The 20,878-nt window shown below is 30.6% G+C and overlaps 1 protein-coding gene across 1 annotated transcript; it reads right to left on the bottom strand.

Annotated features, from left to right (window-relative positions):
- Positions 1–4,960: 4,960 nt before the first annotated feature.
- Positions 4,961–9,855, bottom strand: LOC101211344 (putative serine/threonine-protein kinase). Its single transcript, XM_031886812.1, has 5 exons — positions 9,402–9,855; positions 7,329–7,444; positions 5,634–5,894; positions 5,310–5,510; positions 4,961–5,029 (listed from the first exon to the last, which is right to left on the bottom strand). The coding sequence occupies exons 1-5, from the start codon at positions 9,820–9,822 to the stop codon at positions 4,961–4,963; spliced, it is 1,068 nt and encodes a 355-aa protein (XP_031742672.1). The 5' UTR covers positions 9,823–9,855.
- Positions 9,856–20,878: the final 11,023 nt, after the last annotated feature.

Raw genomic sequence — 20,878 nt, forward strand, 5'->3', positions numbered from 1 at the left:
TACCAGGCTTTGGGTGCTTGTTTAAGACCATAAAGAGATTTATCAAGTTTGTACAGATGCTGAGGAAACACTGCATCAATAAACCTCCTAGGTTGTGGAACATACACTTCCTTAGTTAAGTACCCATTTAAAAAGGCACTTTTGACATTCATTTGAAACAATTTAATTTTCTGGAGACAAGCGATGTTGGGCAATAAGCAAATAACTTCCACTCTAGCCACTAGTGCAAACGTCTCATCTCTCTTTCAGTTTCGCCTCCTTCTCTTTCAGTTATGTAAACTAAGATTTACATAACTTAAAGGGTTTATGTGAAGGGACACTCCCGACGCAAGCCGAAAAAGTCAGGGCAACCCCATCAGTCTCGTTGCTAATAACGAAGCATTGGTGGTAAAGCCTCTAAATACTGATGATTCACTAGTGGTGTCAGGAATAATTATCCACGGTCCTAACGCCTTGCAAACAACGTCAGTAGAAAGGTCGACTTAGAGCATGTCGACAATATGTACCCACATTTTCGACGCCTTGCAAACCACGTCAAAAATAAAGGACCCAGTTCTGATGTGTCTTTTATTGTGTCGGGGATGATGAAATAATTAAACAATATATTTTACTTTCCACAAAGCTTCATTTGTTAATGTTAGCCATTGGGAAGTGTTAGATTACAATATATATTAAATTTAGCTTCATTTTTCCTAAAGTTTTCTTCTTTTGTAGTGGTTGTGCCCCCTCACAACCCATTGGTTGTGAGTCCAAATCTCATGCTACAATTATTTTTACGAAATAGTTTTTGTTCCAAATATCAATATTTTTTTCCTCAAATATCAAATTTCTTTCTAAATTGTTACGAAATAGATTTTATTCAAAACATCAATAAATTTATTTTCTCAAATATTAATAATTTTCTTTCCCTAAACATCAAATTTCTTCCTAAATTTTAACGATTTCCTAAAAGGAAGATATCAAATTTCTTCCTAAATTTCAACGATTTCCCAAGAGGAAGATAATTTGATTTCCTAAAAGGAAAATAATTTTTAAAAAGAGGAAAAAAATCATTTAAGATATAACCCTAACTTATTCTCTAGCCCTCATTTGTTATCTAACAAAAAAAAAAAATTTAAATGCAACAAAATCGGTGATCCAAACTTCCACTCCCTCAACAATATTCCATGAAAAAAGTATTATTCTTTTTTTTTTTCTTTTTTTATGCAAATTTTAAATTCACACATTTACATTACAAAAAAAATCATGTGAAAATTGTCGGTCTTTCTTTATTGCTACAAATGTAGTGAATGTTATTGGAGCATCAATGAAACGTCGAGATATTTTTTAACATTTTTTTAGTGTGTTTATTATATAGTGCTTGGTGCCCCCCTATGTAAATATATATATATTTTTTTTGTGTTTATTATATAGTGCTCGGTACTCCCTTATGTAAAATTTTTGTATCTGCCACTGCCGACATCACATTGACGGTATCAGGGATGGTCTACCTTCGCCCAACGTTGATATTATTATGTTGGGATAGAGTAAATCTATCAATGTACACATTCTTGCATCGGTGGAAGGATTGTTTTCGACATTTTTATTGCCAACGTCTCTCGCTGCGTCAAGAGACTCACAATTCCTTATAGTGATACTTGACTTAAAATGAAAAAAATTCCAAAATAACTTTCCATGTGATTTGTAAATATTTGATAATGATAAATTGAATGTGATTTTCACACACACACATGGGTGTGATAACGTGTAGAAATGCACGTTATTATAGTCTCTTTTTAGAATAATAAGGCCAAAATTAGAAAGAAGTATATCAAAATGCGTAGTTTGCATTGAAATTGCATAAATACTTGAAAATATACTTTACATATAAATGCACATGCCTATTTTTACCTCATTTTTAGTATCTCAACGCAAGATTAATAAAAAGGAGGAAACTAGTGAATTAAGAACTTGTGCAAGCATTATGCGATTGAAACCCCATCTAGCGAGTACAATTTCTCGGCGAGGAACCATATCATCACGTGAGGAAGGTTCACTAGAAGACAAGAATTGTGATTGAAGTTGATGTAAATTTACAAGGCTACAATCGACACTAACATCCTCAAAAGAATAGAAATTTATTGCCAAAGGTTGCCAAAGAACTTCTTCCTCATCAAGGAAAAAAAGCTTGAATGAGCCACACACTTTAAAGGATGCTTGAATGAGTCAAACAAAGTGAATATTTTCGATGTCTAAAAGGGACTAAAGCCTAGAGAGAGAAACGGAAAGGAATAACCTTTATGCCTTCTGTAGAGAGTAGTTTTCTTCTTCTTCTCTGGTCATATATTGTAACTGAGAGCTTAGTGTCAGAGTGGTGAAGGTTCTGTTTCCCATTCTTCCTAGCTTGTACTCTTATCCATTCTTTTGTCTTCCATTTTTGTGTTCCTTGTGTGATATTTATACTGTTCATATTGTACAATGGCCGAAGGCCTATATTTTTTATATATATTACATGTTTATAACTTTTCAATCCATCATGTCTCTACTTTCCATCAGTCAATGTGTTATTGATAGTTTAGGTCAATGGTAAGTTTTTTATGAGAAGTTTTTCTTATCAGTTTTATCGCGGTAGTTGAGATATTCTCATCACTTGGCCAGCATAAGTCGCCAACTATCCGAGAGGATAAGTAGAAAGCACATGGTTAACGTGCGCATGGAAGAGTTCTCTTCATTTGTGAAATAACTTCCATCATTTGTATCCCGAAAGGTGAACAAGTGTAGGCACTAGGCATTGAGAGGTTACTGTCCTTAATCGTGAAGTTCTATATGACTCATAAGTGAATTCTTCTAAGTATATCTCGCGTAATCACACTTAGTCACGTGGATCCCGAAAGGTGACCACGTGTGACGTTTAATGACTCCAAGAGGAGCACGTCTTAATCATAAGATGGTTGGGTAAGCTATATTGCATTAAGGCTATTTCATTGCTTAACTATATTAGAATACATAGACATTCTTTCACTCTTTCTCGCATACAAGTAATTAGTTCACATATTCATCTCACATCCATTCCTACCCCTTTATAGATTCTCTAGGCATATTTAAGTAGTATTACTTCCAGCATTATTCTTTTATATGTTCATCGTTTATTCTTTTATACTGCCTAATTGATAAGTAGAATCTAGAACTAAGATTCAATATCAATTCCTTGGTTCGACTCTGAATCACCCAAATAAACATATTGCTTCGCTTATATTTGGACAAGCAGTAGAAAAACTTGTACTCAACGAGGACTCTGTAGTTATGAGATGAAGAGGTACATAGTAAGTAATTTACATACAGTGATCATGACCAATGACTTATCGCATAAACACACTCGACACCCAACCAATGGGCATAAAAAGAATTAGCGTCGAAATTTCATAGTAAAAGATGTGCTGGAATGTTTCTACTTATGGCTCTAGAATGTTATTATTCTTACTATCGAGGCTTGAATTCGAATCAATTGCATGTATATATAGAATTTTCCCTTGTCTTATTCTATTTTTACTTGGGACTAGCAAAATTATAAGTTTCATGTGCATCATTATTTATATAGTATAGACCATTTAGGTTAATTACTTGAACAAAATTCACTATACGTCAACTACGTACTGTTCAAGCCTCATGTAAATAACTTTGGATTTTTCTATATTAGATATAGTTATGCAAATTTAAGGCATGAAATAAAACAATAAATTATTTTATTAAAAATCAGTATATTGCTTGTATGTATAGTGACACATCCACCATCGTAAATTACTATCTTATATATATTATATACAATATCAAAAGTTTGATGGTTTATAAACTGCCATTGAAAATAATATCAAAAAGTAAGTTAGGTTTATAGTCTGTCATCATACGTATACCATATCTATTCACAACTACGTATCTAAAGCTAAATTTGTAGTAGTGAATTTGTTATATTTACAATATTGTCACTTTTTACAAGGTATATCATCTTCAAACATCAACTACTATATGCCGCTAGTTCTCATTAAGTAGAAGTAATTTATTATAATTAAGATTTTGATTTCAATCTATGGTTTTTTACTCTTCACGTTGAGAAAGATTTTTATTTCACATTTAGGTCAAGTTTGGTATAACTATTTTGTTGTCTTTGGTTTTTTAAAATTAAGTCTATTTTTTATTCATTTCTTACAATGAGTTACATTTTTTTTAAGTATACACAATGGTTAAATTCTTAGCAAAAAGTAAAAACAAGTTTTTAAAAGCTACTTTCCTTTTTGTTTTCAAATTTGAACTTTGTTTTCTTAAAACATTGATAGAACATAGATAAGAAAGAAAGTTGGAGATTCAAGTAGTGGTGTTTATGGAATTAAATTCAGAAAACAAAATAACCTTTTTTTTTTGTTATTATTTACTCTTGTTTCGTTTAGACTCACCTTGGTTCCTTTAGGGTTCACACCAGAGGAGATAGTTCACCCTTCAAATTTCGCGTTTATCCGTGTTATCTCAACATTTTTGTTGTTAAATTTAAATATTTACTACCAATTTTCATGGTGTTTACTTTAAATGAAATAGTAAAATTGAAATGTTTTTCATTTATCAAATTAAGTATAAATCAAATATGTATTTGTTGAGAAGATGTTTAAACGTTTGTCCTAATAAATTCACTAGATATTATATATACACAATCTGTAAATACCTCTTTGAGCTTGCAAACCTTTGTCCAACAAAAATGTTCAATCTTATGCTCTTTCTACTTTCTCTATTATTATAACCCAAAATTATTGTATATGCATACACATGACTAATACTACTATATGTACATTGTTTTTCTATTGTATCCCAAAATTTCTTTTATGGGTAATATTGTGTTCAAAACGAGCAATCTATATGAGGAAATCATATCCTTTTTTCTTCCTTGAACTCTATGATTTGAACATTATAATATTCATACACACACACATAAATGTCACACTGGAACAGCCTCCCATGGCTTAGACAATGAGGTTGCTGGTGAGTTCATCTCTTGCTTTGCCCTCTGCCCATCCAAATGTAATATAACAACAATTAGTGATGGTTCCAAAAACAATATTATTTAATTTCATTTGTTTCTTAATATATTAAATGTGGGAGCCATGTAGGGTATTTTGTTCGGTTGCATATAAATTAACCACCATTTTGGATATTAGTCTATGAATCATGACCACAATGTCGAAAGTGTTGTTTATTTTTACCCTACGTTCTCTTTTTTAAAAAATGTGAAGGAATTAAAATGGTAATTATTAATTAGTTTCTAGATGATGTTGATGATTAGTAACCTCGTTGACGATAGTATTTTGCCAAGCTTTGTCCAATTCCTCAAAGACAATGTCAATTGTGGGTCTTCCTTTACTTGATTTTGCCACACAAAGAACAGCAACTTGTAAAATGGATTCAAAGTCTGCTTTATTTACGTTCCCTTTTAATTTTGGGTCTTCAAAATCACTCAACGCTCTTAACCCCATGTTTACATCCTTTGCCTGCAATCCATATATATCTCATATCATAAAATATAAAATATATCTAAACCAATTTCTTAATTTAATTGTGAACTACATTAGATGATAATAAATACAAAAGGACATAAAAATGAGATTGCAAACCTTTCTTGTTAATTGATCTCGTGCATCAAGATCCAAATCAATGACCTTTTGACCAGATAAGAGCTGAAGAGCCACAATGCCAAAACTATAAATATCACTTGCACATGTGAGCTTAGCATTGCTCATGTATTCAGGATCCATATACCCAATGGTTCCTCTAACATCTGTGAATACTTTTGTTTCATCCATTCCCAACATTCTTGCCAACCCAAAATCTGATAGCTTGGGCTCCATTTTCTCAGTCAAAAGTATGTTGGTTAACTATCATAAATAACAAAAAAATAACTATTAACAATTCAAGCTATTTGTTTTGCTTTTCGTTGTATCAAACGTTGAATTTTATGAAAAATAAACTCGATTGTTAGAAGTCCACGTTTAGTTAGGGAAGGAAGTGATCATGGGTATTTAAGTGACTACAACCATCTCCATTGGTATAAAATCTTTAGAGGTCAGATCAAAGGTAAAGACAAGATATGTACCTAAACCGGACAATATCATACCATTATAGACCTATGTCGAAGTTCGTTGCCTCATCAATTAGTATCAAACTGTTTGTGATCTAGACCCAACTTTGTGGGTGAAATCCTCAAATTATGGAAGAAAAAAAACTTGGTGATCAGCCTTGTACGTGTTCTATCAAGTGATAAGAACAAGTTTGAAAGTGAAATCCACGAATTTAAATCACTGTTTGAAGGCTTCATTTGCATCATTAGAAATTTGTTGTGGGTGACAATTTGAGTTTAAAAATTTGTATGTTTGACACACTTTTCCTATAAGCTAGATGCACATATTTATATCATTCATAAATGTTAAAAATGATCAAATATTTAAGGGTTTTAGTTTAATTTTAATTAAGTAAATATGTTCAACCACACTAAATAAAGCAATGTGACATTTTCTTTAATAAGTTGATTTTTTTTATCAACTTTAGGATCAAAAGATTATGAAACCTTTCTACAAGGTGTTTAGGGCAAAGAGTGAGGTATAATAGTCCTAGGTTAAAATAATTTGTTGTTTGGATGTAGATTATTTTAGTTTGAATAATAATAGTATGTACATTTGTGGTTTATATTTTTACAATGAATATATATTTTTGTTTTTCCAATTCTTTAACAAAAATTCAAAATCTTTTATTGTAAATCCAAATATTTGGTATATCAAAGTTTGTATCATGTATTTATTTTGTGTGTTAGGTTTGTATCAAATGTGTATCAAGTGTATATCATAGACATATCAAGTGTATCAAAGTGGATATCGATAGTGTATTAAAGTGGATATCGATAGTGTATCAAATGTTTATTAGTAGCATATTAAATGTATCAAATGTTTTTTTTTTTTTTTTTGTTAATTTTGCAAAAGTAAATAAGTCCGTGCTATGGATCGAATTTTTAATCTTATTTTACTAGATATATAGAATAAACCCTAAAAAATCAAGTGTATAAATCCGTCTTGGTTTGGGAGGTTTCTCTAAACTAAACTATATATATATATGTGTATGTATTATCTATCTACTCTACTACTTTATTTAAAACCAAAGGCAAAATAATAATAATAACAATTTCAAGAACCTATTTAGTCACTAAATATATGAAACGTAAATCATTATGAAGGAGGTTAAATTTCAAATTTTAATTTGTTGATTCAATTTTGAAAAGAAAAAGAAAGAAAGAAAGTAGGATGAGAGTAAGATGTTACCTTAATATCTCTATGGACAATGCAGCCATCAACACGTTGATGAAGATATCTCAATGCAAGTGCACAGTCTCTCAAAATCTGTACTCTTGATTTCCATGATAGTACTGTGTCTTTCCCTGTAAACATTCAAATATTACTTTTAAAATTATAACCTACATAAGAACTTAACTATAATTTTCCTACCTAAAAAAGCCACTACTGAGAGTATACAAAAAAAAATCAATTTTACCCTTCAAACTTGGTCTCTCACATACAACTCTTACTCCCAATTCAAATTTTCTCAAAGTAGAATTAATTGGTAACTATTTCCTTTCTTGATTTGATATTTCCTTTTACCTAGTTTATTTTTTTAAAAAAAAAATGTTGTGATGATTTAAACTCATTACCTTTTGTTCTTGACCTAAATTTTTACCTAGGTTTTCAAAAACTAAGTGGAAATATGAAAAATAAAAGATGCAGCTAGTGTTTAGAAACTTGTTTTTATTTTTGGAATTTTTCTAAATAAGACAATGGAAAAAATAGACATAGGCCAAAAATAAAAATTGAAATGGTTACCAAACAAACTCTAGTACATTTCTTTATAAATTTAAACATGAGCAAGAAAATATAGTTTCTCCAAGCTTTAACTACTAAAAGAAAATCGAGTCTCACAAACTTTAATTTAATATGATTAATGCACAAAATCAAGGGGCTTTTTAAAATATGTAATAAACCGCGGCCAAAATATTTACACTGTATTAAGCAATTTTGAAAACAAAAAAAGTCAACAAGCCCACAAGGGGAAATACAAAAAATACCTCAGTCATCGCGCTCGTGTAATTCTTCTTCTACACAATCATTTAGAAAATGATACACGATCGTGTAGGTAGTATCAACACGATCGTGTAACTCTTTTTAACGATGAAAAAAATATTTCAAATCTAAACGATCGTGTTGACTACACTAAACGATCATGTTGATTATGGTAAGTGATCATTTACATATCCACATGATCATGTAGTTTTTTTTAAAACGATGGAAACAAGGCTTCAAATCTAAATTATAATCCTTTTGATCATGCAAAACGATCATGTTGATTAAGTGAGCGATTGTTTAGATCTTATTCACATAATCGTGTAGTTATTTTTAAATGATAAAAAAAGGACTCTAAATCTAAACGATCATGTTGATCATGTTAAACGATTATGTTGACTAGGTAAGCGATCATTTAGATCATATCAAAGTGATATTTAAACGATTTTGATATATTTTGGAAGATAAGCTAGAAGAAAGAAAGAAAAGGGAGGTGAATAATAATAGAAGAAAGAAAATCTGAAAGATGAGCAGAAAAATGTAGAAGAGAAGATGAATAAACTGCAAAGAAGAAAAAGAAGTGACGAATCTTTCCCGATATCAAGGACAAATATGAAATTTATGAAAATATTTTACCGGTTTCATGGATCTTTTTTGTTACACGGACCGTAAATATTTGGGTGTTTTGTTAATTTTTTAAAATTAAAAAATCAATATTCATATAAAGGAAAATTATTGTAAATGAAAAAACTGCTGAAAATATTTACAAACTATAGTTAAATTTCTAATTCTATCAATGATAAACACTTGTAGACTTTTATCATTGTTTATCATTGTCTATAGGCTCTTATGGTTTATTAGTAACTTATAGACCAATAATTGCAATATAATCTATCAATTATGAACTCATATCTTTGATAGAGTTTGACAAATTTTACTATATTTGTAATTTTTTAAAAATATTACTATATACTTAATTATTTTTAATTTAATTGCTATATTTGCTACTATATACTTAATTATTTTAAATTTAATTATTATATTTACAACTATCCTCATATAAAAAGACTAAAAAGTCTCTTTAAACTCATATTTTAATAGAAAAAAGTGTATATATAATTCTTATTCTTTCAAATCAATTCATCTCTATTATTTATAGAAAACCGAATCTTTATAAAGGTATAAAATGAGATAAAAAGAAAATAAGAAACTTTTGAAAACTAAATATTTTCCGAGAGACAAAGAAAACACAAATAATGGAAGAGTCATAGTAATACTTACTCAAGAGATGTTGAGCCAAGTTTCCTTGTTCACAATACTCATACACAAGATATTGTTCTCCATTCTCAATGCAGCACCCTAATAGGCACACCAAATTTTGATGCCGAACCCTAGATAGCCCTTCAACTTCTCGAATGAATGAATCCGATGTGTTGCTCTGGAATATCTTCTTGATGGCTACTTGCTGCCCGCTCGGCAGTATTCCCTTGTACACTTGCCCTGCACTCCCCCGCCCTAGGCTCGTCCTTTCGCTCCCGAAGTCAAGCGCTCTGTCGATTTCCTCCTTCGCAAACCGATACAGGCCCGACCATGTAGATGTGTCGTTCGAGGCAGATGGTTTGGCCTTCTTCTTTTTCTTGCTGGCATGCTTTGCTAGGAGGACGATGAGTAGCAAAACCACCACTACCACTATGGCCGCCATTATGGCCTTTCCTACTGAATCTGTCAAATTTTAGAATGGTATAAAATTATTTGTAGGACTAGATCAATGACGTGTCATGTTTTTCATGTTCACTATTTCTTGTTTGTTAATGCTTTTGTGTTCTTCACTAAGTCAGTATTTGATTTTTATAGTTTGATTGGTTTAATTTCACAAACATAGTCCCTAAAAAATTTAACAAATCCTAGAGTTATCTGTGAAGTTATGTGAAACTCAATTCTAAAATTTAAAACTACATAGGCCAACTCTTTTACTTTATCCCTACCATAGAGTCCAAAATAATTTTGGAATTTGTCCTAATATAATTTATAATATACATATTTTAATTTTATAAAAAGTTGAATTGAGTTTATAGAGATGACAAGGTCTTGTTTTTAGACCAATTTAATAGAAATATGGAGCATTTTTAAAATTTTAAATAAAATCTCTCATTGATTAAATTTAAAAGCTATATTATAGGAACCAATTACAATTTGAACTTTTTTTTAAAAATATAAGTTTAGATGATATTAACAAAAAATTTCATATTAAAAGGAAAGAAGAATCTAGCTATACAAAATAATAATGCATATCCAATCATACCTTTGATTTTGAAGTAGCCGGAACCTGATGCTATTGTAGCCAAACAAAAAAGAAACAAGATTAGAAGACTATAGAACAGAGCAGCAGCAGTCATGGAATAATCTTTCTTTTCTTTAATAATTAACCATATAGCCAATAATAGTTGCAATAATTGTTACTGCACATTTTTTACCTCTGTCAAATTTTGAAACTGTCTTTTAAAGAAAAACACAGAATGAACTTACTGAAAGTGTCCAAAGCCGGCAAGCATTGGAAGAAGGAATCAAAATCGGAGCGATTCCCAATTCTGGCCGCAGCAACAGCGACAATGGCAGCAAACCCACAAGCACCATTTTCATTTTGATCATCACTCGTAACCTCAAACTCCTCCATCATTACCCTTTTCACCTCGGACACCGCAGCCAAACACTGACTACAAACCCCATCAAACCCCATCGTTTCGAACCCCGAGCAATTCTGCACTGCCGCCTTGTACAACTTGTTCTGCACCAGCTTCGGCAAGGACAGCATCTCCGAGCAGTGACTGCCGCCAGTGTACAGATTCTGGAGACCGCATTCCTCCAACGAGACAGAGGCCTGCTGGGAGAAGGGCCCTGTACAGTTCTCCCATTGTTGCTGTGAAAGAAATAGAGATGTGCTGCCGTTGGTGTTTAAGGCCAAAGCCTTGGCAGCGGCGTTGAGGGCGTTGCGACAGCAGCGGCTGGTGTATATGGCGTCCCATAGGGTTAGTCTGTCGTCGTCGCTGCTTTTGCATTCGCCTGTTGGCTCGTACGGGAATGCTGTGAAGTTCAATATGCAGTTGCCTGTTTGATGCAATTTATAATCAACTCAATTTTCACTTGCATTTTGGATTCTATCATCGTGAGATTTTTGAGATTGAACTGATTATTTATCCAACTTGAAAATAGATGAGTTAGGTTGGTTATGATATATTGAAGGTTTTCCGATTGTGGAACTGTTCGATTGGGTCTATGAAAAGAAAACTCTCAACCGGCCTATCAATATCTAATTAATTACTTGCCTATATATGTTCTATGCAAATATAGAGTTTTAATTTGTTTATGTTATTTATCTCATTATTTGTAAATATATTAACCTGTCATAAAATAAGATTTGGAAATTTCAGCCATATATGATTGTACTTGTGAATTCAAACATATCTATTATTTGCAACTATTTTAATAGATATTGACAAAATAAGGTTTGTAAATTTCAACTATAAATGATATAATAGTTTAAGTGGAACGAATGCATTCGATAGAATAGAGTAAATTTAAAGGATAAGTTTTAGTAAATATAGTATAATGCATAAAACAATTTTTGTTTAAAAAAAATATAACAAAATTTTGTTCTACCTATCAAAATCTATTTAAAAAAAATATCACTAACAGATGTCTATCCAACCATAACTAATATATTCGTTGTAGTTTTTACTATATTTTTAATTATTTAAAAATATTTTTATATTAATAAGATTTAGGGACATTTTTTAAAATAGCAAAATAAAATTAAAATATTTAAAATTATAACAAAGTTTTGGATTCTATCACTAATAGTCTTCTGTCACCATAGCATTCACTATCAGTATCGAATTTGCTATAGGTCGTAAGTATTTTGTAAAATCTATTATTTTTAAAAATTTCTCTAAAATTTTATATATTATTCTGGTCCATAAATTTTGTATTTTATTCTATTTTGGTTTTTAAATTCTTACAAAAAGGTTATTTTGGTTTTGTCGTTAAATTCTCTAACTTTCTAATGGCATGATGAAGTGATTTTTTTATATTGAACGACTAAACTGTCGAATAAGATATTCACTTTTTAAAATCTATAGTTTTAATTTTGAATTAGAGGTTAGATTGGAAAATAATGTTTTATGAGAGAGTTCACAAACTCATTTTGGCTTCAAATATTTTGATTGTCACTATTTTTTAGCACTGATATTCTATTTTATTCAACTCATGCTAGATGCAATTTTATCCATTTTTAAATGTCTCGAGTTTGTAATATTTTGTGATTTATGGTTTTTTTTTTTTTTTTTGAATTCTTTCATGCCGTCTAGGGCAAAGAAAAGTTGTAATTCAGTGTGGAAATACATATGTGCAATTTTGTAGAGTTTATTTTATGCATGAATTGTACTATTCTATTTGTTTAATTTGTTTTACTTTGTCATAGACGTTAACACGAATATGTGAGCTTTTGTTTTCGACTCAAATAATACGTTAGTATTACACAAATTGAGTATTACTTTCACAAACGTAATAATTTTTCTAACTACTGTTCAAGAAAAAAAAAGAAGAAGAAAAGAATTCTAACTTGATAGACCATCGGGAGGTTGATTAAACGATTGAATCGAAGAAGCTTGAAGAAATATGATGGTAACAATGAATAATCCAACCTTCGTCATGGAATGGAAACTCCTAATTCTCATATTAACATTATTTAACCCAACAAACATTAACATATTACAAATAACCAATGGATTTATGGAAGAAATTTTCTTCCTTTTTCTTAGATCTTTTTTTTTTTCACGAAATGTGGTGGGAATGTTTATTTATAGGTTAGAAGAAAAACCCTAGTTAGCATCGATGAACTTGAAAACATTAGGAGGCATATTCTTAGTTTTGTCTTAAACTTAATTAGAAATAATTAGCTGGCCATTAATTGCATCGAAATTATCAATCTTAAGTTTTTATTTTATTTTAATTCTTTCTATTTTCCCCCTTCTTTCTATTGGATAAAAGCTCCATTAGGAGCATTGTTATGCACGTTTTAGCTATGTAAGAATATGGCATAATTACAAACTATTTAATTACTAATTAATTTACTCAATATTATAAACATATTTAGGTTTAAATCTTTAAATTATCCCTTTCTTTGTATAAAATTATAATGTGGATTTATGGCTTGTTTGGGTCCTTCCAACGTTCAACTTTTTTAGTTTTAGTTTCCAATGCCTTTTTCCAAATAGTAAAATAATTATGATTTTTCTCATTCTTATGTTATTTGGTTATATAATTAAAAAATTACATCAAATCACAATTTTTTTTAAATAGTCCACACCACTCTTTTCGCATATTTCGAATAAGATAAATATGACAATTAATTAATTATATCAGACAGATATTATAATACTATCGAAAAGTTATTAAAGGGATATTCGTTTTTAAATTTGTTAGTTTTGCAAATTTAAAAATGTAGTGATATAGGTTATATTATCATAATTTTTCTTTACTATTTCTACCAACTCTTCTATGTAATTCGACATTGAAAACGTATACTATATTAATGAAGCTAAATATGAACTGATTACATTAAATATTGGCTGGATAAATTGTAAGTTGCAAAATAATCTAGAAAAGAAATAACTATTTTTTCTTTTAATCGCAGAAAGTAAAATATAAAGTTTCAAACAAACTCTAAAAAAGTCAAAATAATAATTCTTTTTTTTTTTTGTAAAATGTAGAGATAAAAGCAGAAATCTTCAATGTGAAAGTCCAAAATAATTATTAGATGTATTCAAAAAGTTTTAAAGTTGTACAAAATTTTAGTTAATCAACTAATTTTGAAATTTGAATGTAGTTAAAAAGTTGTTATTATAATCCTTATTGTATTAAATGTGACATGAAAGAGAATTATCCATTTTATCTTTGGTCAAATTTTAAATTTACAACATTATTCTATATCTTAAAATAAATATTAGATATTGTTTAATTTATTAAAAAAAAAGGAAAACAAGCCCTTTATATTTTGTAAGTTTTCTAAAAGAAATTTATGATTTATTATTTATTTATTTATTTATTTATTTATTTAATATTCGTTGTCTTATTTTAAATTTATATTTAATGAGGAGATTTCAAAAGACTTTGTAACCCTTTATTTTTATTAACTATATATAAAGTCATTATAAATTACCATGTCATTTCTCAAATTAATGACTAAACACATAAATTGGTAAATCTTAATGGTGTCACGCACTAAAAGACAATTTACATTTCCCCAACTTATATAATTGCTAGAAAATGGCCAAATACGCATTAGGAGATAAACTCCTAAAAGGTCATCGAGAAATTAGATGAGAAAAACCTGTGTCTAAAGACAATAATTAGTGAATAACTAATTAAATCATATTTAATTAATATTTCATTCAAATTTCATTTCAATCTCACCAATATCTTATATATTTATACTAATAATTAATTAAATCATGTTTAATTAATACTTCATTCACGTCTTTTATATTTAGTTAAATAAAACTAAACTATTAATTAATTCTCCAACTAATTAATAACTAAATTAAATATCATATATTTAACTTAAATTAAATTTGAACTATATCTAAATATAAGTTTATCTCATAACCAATAATTTTAATATAAATCTAATTCACATTAAATTAATATTTGAACTCATTCAAATATTTCATCTCTCATAAATTAATTTTGAACTATATCCAAAATTAAATTTATATAATAGAGTTTGATAAACTTTATATTATAATGTATCACTATACATTAAACTAATTGTCAATATAAATTTGAACATTTCAAATTACAACCAATATAAATAAATCTTATTATCCCTTACGAGCTAGGAAGAAGACCTAATGGACCTCAGAAGCTACAACGATCTTAGATTAATTGGCTAAACCTAGAGATAAGGTTGATGTTCTTTTTCAAATTTAGTTAAATCGAGCCCAGATCTAAAGTTGAGGTCGAAGCCTGTCTATCAGGTTCATTCCTTTATTTATCAAACCTAGTCTTAGAGCTAAGGTTGATGTTCCTTTTCAAATTTGGTTAACTCGAGCCCAGATCTGAAGCTGAGGCCGAAGCCTGTCTATCAGGTCCTTTCCTTTATCAAACCTAGTCTTAGAGCTAAGGTTGATGTTCTTTTTCAAATTTAGTTAAATCGAGCCCAGATCTAAAGTTGAGGTCGAAGCCTGTCTATCAGGTCCATTCCTTTATTTATCAAACCTAATCCTAGAGCTAAGGTTGATGTTCCTTTTCAAATTTGGTTAAATCGAGCACAGATCTAAAGCTGAGTTCGAAGCCTGTTTATCAGGTTCTTTCTCTTATTTATCAAACCTAGTCTTAGAGCTAAGATTGATTTTTTTTTTGTCTCTCTCAAAAAATAAAAAAATTAGCCCAAATACCTTATCTATTACCTTTGTCCACCTTTAAATATTTTCAGGATGGACAAATGGGGCAAACTGTAGATACCGTATTTTGTCCTGCCTTTTTATTTTTTTCATTTATTTTTTTATTTATTATTATTTTAAAAGAATTTGAATTTAAATTTAAATTCTAAAATTTAAATCTTAATTTTTAAATTTATGTTTTAAAACAAAAACAAAAAAAAAAACCTATTTAAAATTAAAATTAAAAGAAAAGATTTTTTTTTCCTTCTCCCTATTTTTCTCAACCATCCCCTGTTTTCGTGAGTCACAACCCTCCCACTTTCTCACAATCTCTCACGTTCTCCCACTCTTCCACCTTCTTCCCCAATCTCTCACGTTCTCCCACTCTTCCACATTTTCTCCATTTCTCTGTACTTCATTTCACTATCTAAACCTACTCCACAGCTATCTAAAAAAATGAGACATTTCCCTATAAAAAGAGAATGAGAAGATTCAATTGTGGGGAGGAATTTCTTTTGCTAGGAGGATTATTTGATAGAGAAGAGAGACACGTAAAAGAAATTTTTTTTGGAAGAGGTGAAGAGGATCAATCCAGAACATTTTACATTTAAGGCAGACCTTGTAAGTTCTTTTTTTTTATTCAAGTTGATGATACTGGCTTAATTATTTGGCACACATTTGGGTGCTGTCTTAATTATTCATTTAAATCACTCATTAATTAGCGGTTGAGTTAATCATTTGACACTCATTTCACATCTTTTAATTATTTTGCATCATTTGAAACATTTGGCTCTCATTTGACTCTTTGATTGCTGCTCTAATTAATTAGTGTTTGTTTTGCATCTAATTACACTTATTTATGCACATCTATTTGGCCATTTGACTATTCTGATGGTTGAGTTCTGCATCCGTTTAATTATTTGGCACCCATTTGAATGTTGTGAGTTAATTACCGGCTGCTATTAATTATTTCATTTGGTTAATTAATTAACATATTGCCAATGCTATGTTAATTATTTGATCTGTGTTAATTTTGTGCATCATCATTAATTATTTCGCATCCATTTGGCTACTACCTTAATTAATCGGTGGGTTCTGGATTAATTATTTGAATTATTTGACATCCATTTGCACTATGTTAATTATTTTATTTAGTTAATTAATTAAATGATTTGTTAATTATTTGATTGATGTCTTAATTATTTAACACTCATTTGACACTCATTTGGCATAATGATTTAATTAGTTGCTATCTTTTTAATTATCTAGGCATCCATTTTACATTCTGTGTTAATTGTGTGTATCCATTTGGTATCTTGCTTTAATAATTATCAATTTGGTATATATGTTAATTATGCATTTGAAAATAACTATTCATTTGACATACTCTCTTAATTATGCATTGTTAATTAATTAGTACAATGTATTTGACAGTTTTAATTTTTGGCATCCTCCATTGTGAGCTAATTATTTGCCTATTGTTAACTTATTTTGGCACTCATTTGGCATCTTATGTCAATTACGCATTCAAATTATTTGTATTATGTATTAATTAATTAATCACTAAAACTATTTGACATCCATTGGGTACTGTGATTATTTATTGGCATCTTGCATTAAACCTACTTTGACATCTGCAGTTAATTATTATTTCACCCATTTGACATCCTCGAGTAATTTAAAATCGATGAATACATGAAATTTTTCCGATTGAAATTTAATTAATAGATTGTTTTTAAATAAACACATTTCATATTTTAAATGAGACTGAGTAGTGTTTTCATTCTAGATACATGAAATTTCTCATTAAACACCTATGATAGAGATTAAAATATCAAGTTTTGGTATCTTAATATTCTTAAGGTGAATAAAAACCTTTTAAAACAAAAATAAACTTAATATTTCTAATGGTTCCTATGCCACCCATAATCATCAATTCATGCTTAGGTTTTACTTTCTTCGATATGAATTGATAAACATGGGACATTTAAACAAAACCTAAATAAAAACTTTGTTTTGTGAACCTCTCTAATTTAATTTAAAAGATAAAATTTGGTAACCATTTTTTGGGTATTGTAGGGTGCTAAAACCTTCCCCACACACAACTGACTCCCGAACTTAAATCTCTAAATGTACGCAGACCATGTTTTTTCTTTTTTTGGGTGACCAATCACACCCTAATATGGTTGGTGGCGACTCCAAAACTATTTATTAAAATTAAATAAACGGGGAGGTCGGCCACTCCGCGTAGCGATCAGGGTTAGTGGCAAAGATTAGCCTAACCACTGGATGTGCAACACTTCTTCATCTTTTTCGATCAAAGTGTAACACAAAAGCTTAGATTTTGAGAGGAGAAGAGTCATCCCCCTTTCCCCCTAACTTGTATTTTAATCCACTCTTCTTCATTTTCATTTTTGCATTTCGGTGTAATATATGATGTTCATATTGTACAGTGGCCTAAGGCCTACATTCTTATACATATATTACATGTTTATATCTTTTCGATCCATTATTTCTTGACCTTTCACTTGTCAATGTGTTATTAGTAGTTAGGTTTGTGGTAAGTTCTCGTTAAGGAGTCTATCTTATATGGCTTATCGCATCAATTGAGCTATATTGGTCAGTGTCAATCACCAATTACCGGAGAGGGAAAGTAGCAAGGATAAGGCTGATGCACGCAAGGTGGAGTTTGGTAATAAACCCTTCCTTAGCGAGATAACTTTCAATATTTGTATCTCGAAAGGCAAACAAGTGCATAAATTAGGCATTGAGAGGTTGGTGTCCTTAAACAAGAAGTATTATAAGAGTTATAAGTGAAACCATCTAGATATAGCTTGCCTAATCAAGCACAGTCATTTGCATCCCAAAAGGTGAGCAAATGTTGCATCTAAACACTTCGAGAGAAGGTCTCCTTAATCATGAGCTTATTGCATAAGTTATATCACATCAAGTTCTTACATTGTTTAATTGTCTAATAGTGCGTAAACTTTCCTTCCCCTTTCTCTTGCATGCAAGTTAGTTCAATTATTCTTCCGCTTTATCATATTTCACCTCATGTGCATGAGTCTCTAGGTGAGTGTAAATAACCTTAGTTTTATTTTATACATATATATCGTAACTAGCATAATGCTTGATTGATGAATAACACCCCAGAACTAATAACTCGACCCTTGATCACCCAAGTAAACCTACTGTTTCACTTGCACTTGGGGAAGTAGTAGGAAAACTTGGATTCAACGATGACTTAGGCTTCACGCGATAAAGAGGTACATAGTAAGCACTTTATGCTATGATTATGACCCATGACGTATCACTTAGACTACACAATACAAAAAGACATGGCAAGCACATTACGTGCAGTGAACCTACTTAGTGAAGATTGAAGTAGGTTAGTGAGTTATGTGTTGGTGGCCCATGAGCTTGCATGCAAATGCAATTTTGCATGTGAATTCCCTATAAATTGGACTCTTTGGTCTTTTGGAAAAGGGTTGGATTTTTTAAAGACAAAAATTTGGGCTATTCTTCCTTTGTAATTTTTTATTAAAATAAAGATATACTAGTCCAACCCAATTTCATCCATTTGTTTTCCTCTCTTCCGGCCTCCTTCATCCAACGGGTCCCACAACTAGGTTCTGAGTCTAAAAGATAGTAGGTCAGCCCTAGTGGTGGTTCAAGCAAAAATCAGAGCTTTGAATGTAAGTTCGCTTTAAAAACTCCAATTTCAATTTTTTTGGGTTTAGGGTTCTTGTTAATTAAGTGCAATTAAGGTAGAATGTTGATCGTGTTTCCGCCGTTCATGTCTTTCTTCTATCACCTCCTAGGTTTTCTTTGTGTATTCAACCATTGATAACATGATAGTTATCTCAAATTCAAGCAATTTTACCTTTATTCCATTAATCATCAATGGTTTCAAAAACATCTTCTTCTTGTTTTCCTCTTCCAACTCCTTGTATCGAAACACAGTTCAAGTTCCTTATTCCTTCATCATTTTGTGTCATGGGGTTGAGTTAGACTTGTTTCGACACAGAGCCGTCAGAAACAACTTGCTCAGTCTCACTGTGAGATTTGCTTGCCTTAGAAATTAGGTACTCTTGAAGAGTTTGAGAAATAGTCTTTTTCTCAGCCATTGGGGTAGGAAAAAGATGGATTTAATGAAATGTAAAAGAACATGAAAAAAAATTTACTTGAAACTTCGCCGGAAGGGATGATAAGAGATGTGGAATATTGAGAGCTTAGAGTTTCTTAGAGACTATAGGAGGCAAAAAATGTGTATTAGGGTTTTCATGGTCTTTTAAAGAGGGGTTTAACCATGGTTTAGATAGGATTACCATGTAGGTTAATATGATGTGCTTTAATTGAGAAGGGACATTCTGACACCGTCGTTTGGGTTTCATAGGTGGCTAATTATTTCGTTTCTTTGAAATTTAACTTTTGATGTTAATTAGAATTCTCTGAAATCCTAATAAACATCCATAAGCTTATCTTTTTACCTGATAAGCTTCGCGAGACAACTATAACGTGTGATGCATTTTGACCTTAAGCATAGCTCGCATGTAGGCTTATCACATAGAATAACCCTACTTCTCTGCGCCTAACTTTTACTCGATAGGACTTAGCTTTCCTAAGTTGTCAAAACTTTTAAACCAAAAAGCAATAAAGAAAAGCAGTAAAACACATAATTATAAGAAAGAAAAAAATGAAAGCAGTAAATACTAAAATGATGCAATTGTGTAATAAATTAAGGAAAATGTTACATTACAAAAGCATCCTCATATTTGGATTTCAAAGGTGAATGATTGGGGCGTTATTCAATAACCTGCATAATCATCCTAAACATGTTTCTTTCTAAACGACTTACTATTTGGTACATGACTCTATGCTACTCGATTGCTCATTGCAATGAGTATCTGCTCGCAATTGTTCATTGCAATGTTACACTTAAGTCACGTTCATTCCTCACATAGCTAAGGACGACCAGTTGCCTCAATAAGTCTATCTTGCAGAAACTTTTTATGACGCCTTAATAACAATTCTCCACAAAGGAGGTTAAAAAGTTTTTGGTTCAGAGTGTTTGAGGTACTTGTTTCACTTGCTTTCAATCGCATCAACCTAGATTCTTCTTGTGATTGCTGAAAGATTCACTCAATCCCTAGGTCAAATCCATGCCTCACAGATTACTCTGGTAATATAGACTTGTTCACGTGCTCTTCGATTTAACGCATCATTCAAGAACAATTGAGTGTTTGCCTAAAATCATAGTAAATCCTTATCTCTACTTTTTGAAAGAGAAATTCTCCGGTAATAGTGCTTATAACTTGC

The sequence above is a fragment of the Cucumis sativus genome, chromosome 1, assembly GCF_000004075.3.
Source record: "Cucumis sativus cultivar 9930 chromosome 1, Cucumber_9930_V3, whole genome shotgun sequence".
NCBI classification, from domain to species: domain Eukaryota; kingdom Viridiplantae; phylum Streptophyta; class Magnoliopsida; order Cucurbitales; family Cucurbitaceae; genus Cucumis; species Cucumis sativus.